Source organism: Tiliqua scincoides, chromosome 2, assembly GCF_035046505.1.
Source record: "Tiliqua scincoides isolate rTilSci1 chromosome 2, rTilSci1.hap2, whole genome shotgun sequence".
NCBI classification, from domain to species: domain Eukaryota; kingdom Metazoa; phylum Chordata; class Lepidosauria; order Squamata; family Scincidae; genus Tiliqua; species Tiliqua scincoides.
The window spans coordinates 215,542,237-215,551,399 of NC_089822.1; the positions used below are offsets into that span (position 1 = coordinate 215,542,237).

The following is a 9,163-nucleotide window of genomic DNA, read 5'->3' on the forward strand; positions in this document are numbered from 1 at the left end:
GGCACTGTAGTAGCAACTAAATGTGTAATTTGGGCCTCAGAATATTGGTACTGTGATACAGCCTTAGAAGCATACATGCTGCTTGCCTCCATTTCTGTATTTGTCAGTGAAAGAAAAGTTACTATCAGGCAGGAAACCTGCTACCTTCTGTCAGATTCCCCTGTATTGCAACATGCCTTCAGTTGTCTTTCTTTTTTAACCCACAACCCCCTCCCCTTTACATATGTCATACATCTATCTCACTTGAAGATCTATGCTTTCTTTGCCCCTTTTATGGCCTACGGACACAATCCTACCCTATGCTGGAACAGGCAAACCAAGAGGCTTGCACTGTATCCAGAGCGGGATAGGGGTCCAAAGTGGCTCAGCCAAACATAAGGGGAAACTTTTCCCCTTACCTCTGGGTAAGACGCCCCTACGGGTCTCCTCAGACTTGTGCCACCTCCTGAGTGGCTTGAAGCCACTTCACACTCCCCGGGAATGGGAGTTGGGATCTGGCATAACTGCTGGATCCCAGCCCCACCTCACACTCCCCACCCAGCCATCCCCGGGGCTGCCCACCACCCACCTTCCCCTGCTCAGGAACGCCTTCCTCCTGCCTCCTCCCTGCCCACCCCAGAGCCTTGCATCAGCCCAGCCAGACTGATGCAAGGCTCGCCACACAAGCAGCCACAGAGGCTAGATTCAGCCTCTGTGTGCTGGCGTGGATTACTCCTGAGGAGGCGCAAACATGCTTTATGGCACATTTGCAACCCATCTGGGCGGGCGCAAGTGACTTCTGCTGCCCAAGTCCTCCTCTGGGTAGCACCCTATGTCATTCAGATAGGGTAGATTTGCCTGCAGCAGAAAAATGATTTTGCAGCATGTCACTGACTAGACTACTCAATTTGTTGCTTCAAAGCTACTGAATGATTTTCTATTATTACTCTCCAAACAGCTGTCACATGAGTTGAAACTTTAATCATTCTGTGATTACTATGAAAAGTCCATACAGTATTAGTCAAGATGCACATTTTATTTAAAAATGTTTCTCTTCCTCTGTGTCCCCATTAAGAAATTCACACAAGACATGAACAGTGCATGAAAAGCTCAAAGGTGCATTTTAGCATTGTGTGAAAATAGGTCAGTAAATTAATCTGTTAATTAACAAAATATCACCATCATCACCATCCCATGTTCATTACGTAGATACTGACTACCAAATCCTTCTTTTGAGTTTCTCCAGTGATTTTTTTCCCCAACAATGTTATTGTTAACTTGTGACCCTTTCTTTACTTGGGTCTTTCACACAATTTGTTGATAGTTTGTGAAGTGGTAATTAATTAACAAGGCACAGCATGTTATGTCTCAAATGCCCATCACATAGTTGCAGTTAAAATATTTTATTTGAGAGCAGCAAAAACCTTTAACAAGGGCATTTGTTTTGATTTTTAAAACTACTTTCCACTTGGATATTGATAAACGTTTTTAAAGCTTTAATTGTGTCAAGGCTTGTCTTGCTGATGGTTCTGCTTCAAATGAGATGCCCATCTCACTTGGTTTGCTGTTGTTGTCACCACAAGATACATTTTTGAGTAAGAACTTGCTTCTAATCATTAGATTTCTGAAAAAAGTCAAGTACTTTTTGGCAGAAGGATTCATTAGGCATTTCATTGGAAAAAGAAAATGCAGGACATTCGGACCTCGATGTTTCAGAAACCTCACCGGAATTTGCAATCATTTCATCAGAATTAGAAGAGATATAGTCGGTGATATGAATGCCCCTGATCAAGTCTTTAAAATACTGCCCAACAGAGATATGATAATCTTTAGGGTCTTGCTGTAAGGTGTTTTCTTCTAGAATTTTCTCTAGTTTGCATCTTAGGATTTTATCCTCTTGAAGAAAATGCACTAAATTTGAATGTTGTTCCAAAAGAGTTTTCATTTGGTGATAGAGGTGCCTGGGGACTTGGAGCTCATTTGCTAATAGCTGCAGCTTTTCTACTTTTGAAGAATAGTCTTTGCCTAATTTTTCTTTTAGTTCAGTCATTCTCCATCTGATCCCTTTCAGTAAACTTGTCCCAACAGCTTCAATCATAACCTTGACATCAGCAATAGTGGAGGTAAGTTCCCCAATCATCTTTTCTATTTCCTGTCAAAGTAAAATTTGTAGTAAGATCCAGAGTATCATTCAGAACAATGTTAACATATTGTTGTTTTTACACAGAAATGTTGATTTGTTCTAAAGTTTCAGCTTTGCTAACCAAAGCATATGGTAAACAACATGGGTTGCCAGCTAATAGCAATGTTATAAAGGCATCCCTTTGGCATATATTGAAGACAAAATACTAGAGTCTTTTGAGTAGAACTTGGAGGTTTTAAAGGACTGCATACTATTTCTGCCTACTGAAAAAGCAGCACTCGGTTCTGTAAGGAAATTATCACGAATTAGCACAGTGGGATGCAGAATTAGTGCTCTGTAACCACCCACTGTACATTTTGCCTCTGTATATTCTACTTATGTAGAAACTGCTTATGTACCCATGGGAATGACATATGTGGGCAGAAATGATTGCCAGCTGTGAAACCTTGACCAAAGGGGAGAAAAAAAATCCATTGCACAGAAGTGCCAATATTTGTAAAACCTCACTGCTCTTTGTTATTTCCATTTTATCTACATTCCATTATCACAAAAGAAGATGCATAAGTGAAGCATGCTCTGGTACTTATTGGAGAGGAGTTTCACCAAGGATTGCTTGGAGCTGGGACAGAGAGAAGGTTGTTTCTTGCACCCACCAGATCCCTCCATCCTCAGAAATGCTGCTGCTGGTTGGCAACCTTCAGTCTCGAAAGACTATGGTATAAGCCTACAGCACCCAGTATTCCCAGGAGGTCTCCCATCCAAGTACTAACCAGGCCTGACTCTGCTTAGCTTCCAAGATCAGACGAGATCAGGCATCTGTAGGTGAGTATATTGTACCCATTGTATATTGTAGGCGAGTATATTGTACCCATCCACTCCCATTCACCACCACCAATTGAAGAATGTAACTGAACACGACTGGAGAAATAATGTAATGCAATCACATTAATTACAGCTACACTAACTGGTAGGAGTGCATTTCTATGCAGTGGTCAGGACAGGCGTACAGTTGTAGCCTCACATTTTTGCACAGAAACAGTATGAAAGAAGGAATGCTTTCAAAGTGATGACAACTCTGCAGATCCATTTCTTTCCAACCCAATCCGGACCCTCAGATTGGGGCAGGAGGAGATTTCCTACCTTAAAAAACAGCTCAACCTTCCCTTAAGAGTGGGAGACAAAAGTGTTGGGCAGGGAGGTTACAAAAGAGAATGCATTACTGAACACACCCCTCCCCTTATCCTGAACTTCAGGTAGGTGTTGGACTACTTCAGGTATGTCCATGATAACATAAGGTATGGGTGGATGAGCTGTCAGTCTTTAGGAATATCTGTTACTTTTTTTTTTTTTTTTACTGATTATGACAGCTTCCCTTGCCCCACTAAAATTAACTTATCTTCATAATAACTGAAGAGTGGCAGTTCAGAAGCAGCATGAATGTGGCCTTTTTTTGGGGGGGGGGGTCACACACCATGCAGACTGAAATATCTGATTGAAGATTGAAAGATCTGTTCAAGGGTCAGTCACAAAAGAGATCAGGATCCCAAGTCTCGTGTTGAGAATATACAGAACGATTGCTCTGTGTCAAAATATAAGTTTTATGGGAGAAGAGGGGAATGCTAATACTTTCCCCTAATGCTAATGTGAGGTGAGAAAAGCCAAGTGTTCTGTACTATACCTTCTTAGCTTGTTCAGCATGCTCAGATTGCTGGAACACCCAATCTAAATCTTTGATTAACCTTTTTTTCCTCTCTCTGTAAACTTCAGATATTTTTGCTACCATGTGGGGCTCATGGTCTCCAAAGAGTTTGCAGATGGCACAGATTGGTTTATCATCCGTCAGACAAACCTAAGTGAAGATAAGGCAACATGTTGTTTGGCACAGCAATGGATTTTTAGGAAATGATAAACATTTCATTCTTAGCCCTTGCACTAGCTCCCATAGATGCTGTGACCCATAGATGCTACCTAGAAGCCTTGTGTTTATATCAGCATTCCCATTGGCTATATCCTTTCCTCCATACACACAACCATGATTTTTAAAAACACTGCGACTGGCAGAGATGCTACCAAATGCTTGCAATCACATTGCTGATCAGCTTATCTATCACCCATGAGGTCCAGTTGGTGGCAATCATGAGCCCATCATAAAGTGAATAACATCATTTAGTGAACCCGGTTTTACTACATAGTGTCCATGGTAAACTGATTTGATGTAAAACAAATCCATTGTAAAGTTGGGGGTCTACCATATGGGTTTTTATACGTGATTTAATAATGGGGACATTGTTGGAGAAGGGATTGAATACTGGTCTTTACTGCTTTTAAAAGTAGGAAGTAGAAAATGGAGTTGTCTAGTGCTAGATCGTATACAGCAGCGGTCTCCAAACCAAGGACCACTTCTTTAGGAAAAAGCTGCCTGGCACAGCACTTTCCATTCTGTGCTGCAGCCTCCTATCTTTCCAGCTGATCTTGTTTGAATCTCGAGCCGGGCAGCTGCTTCTGCTGCCCATCATCCCAGCAGGATCTGTGCCCCACAATTTCTGGGTAGAAGTGGCTGCTGCCATGAGTTTCTGACAAGATCTTGGAAAGATAGGAAGCTGTGATGTATACATGTATTCTGTAGTCTGTAACAGACTAACACTATGCAGTGAAAAAAAATTAGAGTTCCAAATACGACACAGAAAAATGAATTGAGTTATACCAGATTCATATTCTCCCCATGTTCTTCACATATTTGAGACAGCTGGTTTTGTTCTTTGATATGTAGGTTTTCCAGTTCGTACTTAAATTTTTCCAGGATACTCTCCACCAAAATATTTCTTGACAATCCAGTGATTCCTCTTCCTCTCAAATGTATGATCTGAAAGTAAGATGAATGCATTATATACATCCTAATATTTGCATTTCAAGGTTTACTAGGAATGGTACATTATTGTCCTGTATCCAGATTTTCTATTAATAGACATCATCTGAAGTGAAAATAAAATAATGTATACCTATGTTGCATAGACTGCTAGTCTGTTTAAAACCTCTTTTGAATATGTCTATCTTTCATGGAACATTCCAACTATCATATGTCACCATGTACACATCAAATATGAGAAATGTAGGTATTTGCTTCGGAGTAGAGGCAGTGTAGTGGTTTCTTGCAACAGGGTCACCTCCGTATGGAACAGTCAGGTTTTGTTCTTACAAATAATTAAACTGAAATTGCAAAACTAGATTAATGTATATATGTGCAGCGGAAAAGCCTCATGCACAATTATGACATTGGATTATTGCATCTGTGTATGAGTTTTCTATGTGCCAGATCTGGGGGGAGTGTATCCGTTTCCTCCATTTTGTATTAATATTATGTTCTGTGTTGTTAAATTGTTGCTTTAGAAGGGGAAAAACACATTCTCGTTAGTTTCAGTTTCTCTGTAATCAGTAGTATAAGGTTAGCCCTGAGAAATGGGAACAAAAAGTATTGGACAGAAAAATGAAGGGGTGGGGAAAAGTTTTGGGGAAAATAGTAAGCTAAAGACACTGTTTTGGGGAAATCAAACTTAAAATAGGCCATCAGATTGGATAAAATCTGCAAAGAAGGGTGAGTGTTTCCGTGTATGTTAAACTGAGCATGAGCAACAACCAGAGTTTGAAAAGAAAGAAGCAGAGAAGGAAACAAACAGGAAAGAAATAATGGATGAGTATAGTAAGGCCCCGATCCTACCTAAATCCCCCACCACTAATGGAGGAGCAGTCTCGAAAGTGTCCTCAAGGTAAAGGTTCCCTTACCTTGTGGAAAGCCTCTGCTCCCCTATGGGTCTCCTTGGATCAATACCAGCAATTTTGCAGAAGCAGAACCAAGGAATGTAACAATGGCGGAGAGGGGTAGGGCCTCCAAGAGGAATTTTATCAGGAGGTACAAAGTTTCTTTTGGGTGCCTTCCCGAAGGGGGAGAGGAGGGGATGAAACAGTGGGGAGTTGGTGACAAGGGTGGGCAGAACAAGGTGAGGAGGATGCAAAACAGGGCAGGGGAAGGGTGGCAACAGCAGGAAAAGTCTTTGGAGCTCAGGTCTTTGGAGCTTGGCTTCCCAAAGCAGAGCCCACTTCTACCTGCCTATGCAGCATTGGCCCCTAGATACAATAATATGGAAAACCAAACCCACTCCTCTCTAAAACCTTTTAAATATAGAAAATCATGGCAGAAAATTAGCATCATCATATTTAGACTGACACTTGAATGGAAAGTATCCTGTTGCACCAAAACATACTTCTGTAGCAGCTGTAGCCCCACAGCTGAGTCCCTGAGTTCCTATACACTCCTTCATAGCAAGCAAATCTACACACTAAAGAGCAACTGTAGCAGGCCAGTTTCCTCCCAGATTAGACACTGAGTTAAGGAGTGTCACGTATGCATTTCTTGGCCCAGCACATATGGAAATTGATGGCGGCGGCAGCCGCACACCCAGCATCCCATGCAGATAGCGAGTCCTGGTGAGTCAGAAGAAGGCAAGATCCCAGGAAATTTCAGGGCCCCCTTTTCTGGCTTCTGGGCCCCATTTTTGACCCTGGGCCCATGTACAAATTACCCTCTTTACTTTCCTCTCATGGGCCCTGGAGAAGGGGATAGAATCCAGCTGCAGGTGAGTGCTGCCAGTCTCACCCTCCCTCCCTAAATTCCACCTCTCTCCCTGCCCAGACACCCCCATTTCTCCCTTTACTTCCCACCACTGCTGCCTTACACCTTGTACTGGCAGAGAGTGTTTTTGCAGCTAATGACTGTGCTGGAAGCCTCATTGCACTCACTGGCAACTTTGGCTATCACAATTATGTTATGTGCCAGGATCCAAGCTCATCCACTTAGAACCTGTCACCTCCACTGGCAGAACACACATTCCCCCAGCAGAGGACTTTTAATAAGATTGGACTGTTAGTGTTGCAGATGGGCAGGAAGCTATTTGGACAAATGTTGCTTTAATTTGGAACCTGGCTGCAATAGGGAACAAGTTGCATTAAGTTTAGAGCTGGATGCATTTATCCCTGATTTTTCCCCCCCTTACGCACTTATGGATGGGTTTTTTTAAAGTTGCTTTGAAATGGTTTTTCTTTCTATGAAAAAGAAAAATCTTTTTCAAAATCTCTTGTAAAATTGATTCTTGGCGTTCATCTGTCACATGGAGTAATATGCAGCAAATGAAAATACAGAACAAGAAAAAGGAAAGAACTACAACAGAACAAGAGAGAATAAAATTAAAAAGAGGAAAGCTGTCACCTGAGGAGAGTCTCTCAGGATGCCACCACTCTGGTGGTCAACAAGGTGGGAAGGTGTGGGTGATACTTTCATTCCAAGGATCACTGCTTGAATCAAAACTTACTTGGGCTAAGCTCTGGAATGCTCCAGTCAATGCTCTGCCCTGATGCAAGTTACATCAGCATGCCTGCAGAAACCACAAAGAACTTCCACTGGGTGGCAGTGAAAAAGCCTACAGCAGGTAGGCTAAACAAGCAGGTGGATCGGTAGAAGAGGCTAAACAAGTTGTTTTTGTTCACCTTTTGCTGTATCACTCATGGTTTGGTTACTGCTAGTAGCCGCTGTGGCAGCAGGTAGCAGTTATTTATACAATTTATACCCCATTTTTAATTACCCCTGCTTCCTAGGCAAAGAGACATCTTTTTAAAGTGGTGCCCTCTTATATTTAGCAGGGTAAATATTAGTAATTGTCCCTCTTCACCCCAGCAAGGCTTCTTTTCCAATAGCTGTTGCTGGTGTCTATACTGCACTGCTTTTTAGATCATGAGCACTTTGGGGACAGGGAACCATTGATCAATTTATTTTGCTATGTAAGCTGCTTTGTAAACTACTTTTTGTTGAAAAGCAGTATATAAGTATTATTATTATTATTAAGAATAATAAATCTACTTACTTTTCTGCACATAGGGCAGCAGAATTGCCCATTAACATGGCTACAATTCTGGCGGATGAGGATCTTTTCCAGGCATTTCTTGCAGAAATTGTGAGCACAGGATAGGACCAGCACTGGTGGGGTAAAGAGCTGTAAGCACACTGGGCATGAAAGCACTTGTGCCAAAGCCTCCATGACACCGCAATACTCCAAAGAATTAAGACCAACAATCCTCTTCTACCAACATGCAAAGTGAAAGTTCTAGAATGGTACTGAATGTATCCAAGAGATTAGTCATAGCAGCTCCATAGCAACACAACCAGTTTCCCTGTAACTCTTGAAGTCTGTGAAAGAAATCCATTTCTATTACTTGCAAATCCAAACTCTGCAAACAAAATGCAGTTTGAAAACTAAATATATTATTAAAAACTGTTTATATTATGGATATAGATGCTGTATAAATAGATGGCTTACTTTTAACAGATGTTCTTCGATTGGTCATCTGAACAGAAACATTGATGAGATCTATGCACAAAGCAACTTCAGAAACTTCTAGAGAATTAGCCACAAACCTAGCATTTATCCTTGCCTCCCAGAAATGGGAACTATCCATGTCTAACAAGCTGGGATTAGTAGTTTCAGCTCAATTCCTTCCAGCTTCTATTAGAAAAAGAAGCAGAGCACTAACAAGGGACAGGAAATCAGGTTATGCAACAATACATGATCTCTCCAGGAGCATCAGTAACAGGAGTCAACCTGGTTTTCTTCTTCATAGTGTCTGAGTGGGAGATTAGCAGATCAACTCACCTGAAGGGGTGAGGATGCTGTGGCTTCTTGCAAAGAGAAACTCTACAAAACAGATCTTCGAAAGTAGACATTAGCTCTCAAGAGCAGGTGAGTGCTTGATGTAGGCAACTGAAGTTGACCATACAGCTCTTTCATGTTACACATCATCTGCACAACTAATCTAGGGCAGGGGTCCCTAAAGTTCCCCAGTTCCCCTTGCAGTGCCACACCTTGTGGTGCTGGGGGAGGCCTTGGAGTCCTCCTCTGGGTCATGCCAGGCTGCCGACCCACTCTACAGGCCTCCAAAACCACTTCTGGTTTTCAGAAGCAAGCCAGAAGTGGCTTTTGGAGGTTCCAGGTAAGG

At 42.0% G+C, this 9,163-nt stretch overlaps 1 protein-coding gene across 1 annotated transcript; it reads right to left on the reverse strand.

The window, feature by feature from the left end:
- Positions 1 to 1,588: 1,588 nt before the first annotated feature.
- On the reverse strand, positions 1,589 to 8,208 carry LOC136638939 (tripartite motif-containing protein 54-like). The gene is made up of 4 exons (XM_066612967.1): positions 8,035 to 8,208; positions 4,827 to 4,985; positions 3,801 to 3,971; positions 1,589 to 2,131 (listed from the first exon to the last, which is right to left on the reverse strand). Exons 1-4 carry the CDS (start codon positions 8,206 to 8,208, stop codon positions 1,589 to 1,591), a joined length of 1,047 nt encoding a protein of 348 aa, XP_066469064.1.
- Positions 8,209 to 9,163: the final 955 nt, after the last annotated feature.

Excerpts from the sequence above, each read along its gene's own strand:
- LOC136638939 (XM_066612967.1), bottom strand. The coding sequence starts at position 8,208 with ATGGAGGCTTTGGCACAAGTGCTTTCATGCCCAGTGTGCTTACAGCTC. Across the intron at positions 3,972-4,826 it reads ATGGGGAGAATATGAATCTG|GTTTGTCTGACGGATGATAA; the intron begins GTATAACTCAAT and ends ATCTTCACTTAG. Across the intron at positions 2,132-3,800 it reads ATGCTGAACAAGCTAAGAAG|GAAATAGAAAAGATGATTGG; the intron begins GTATAGTACAGA and ends TTACTTTGACAG.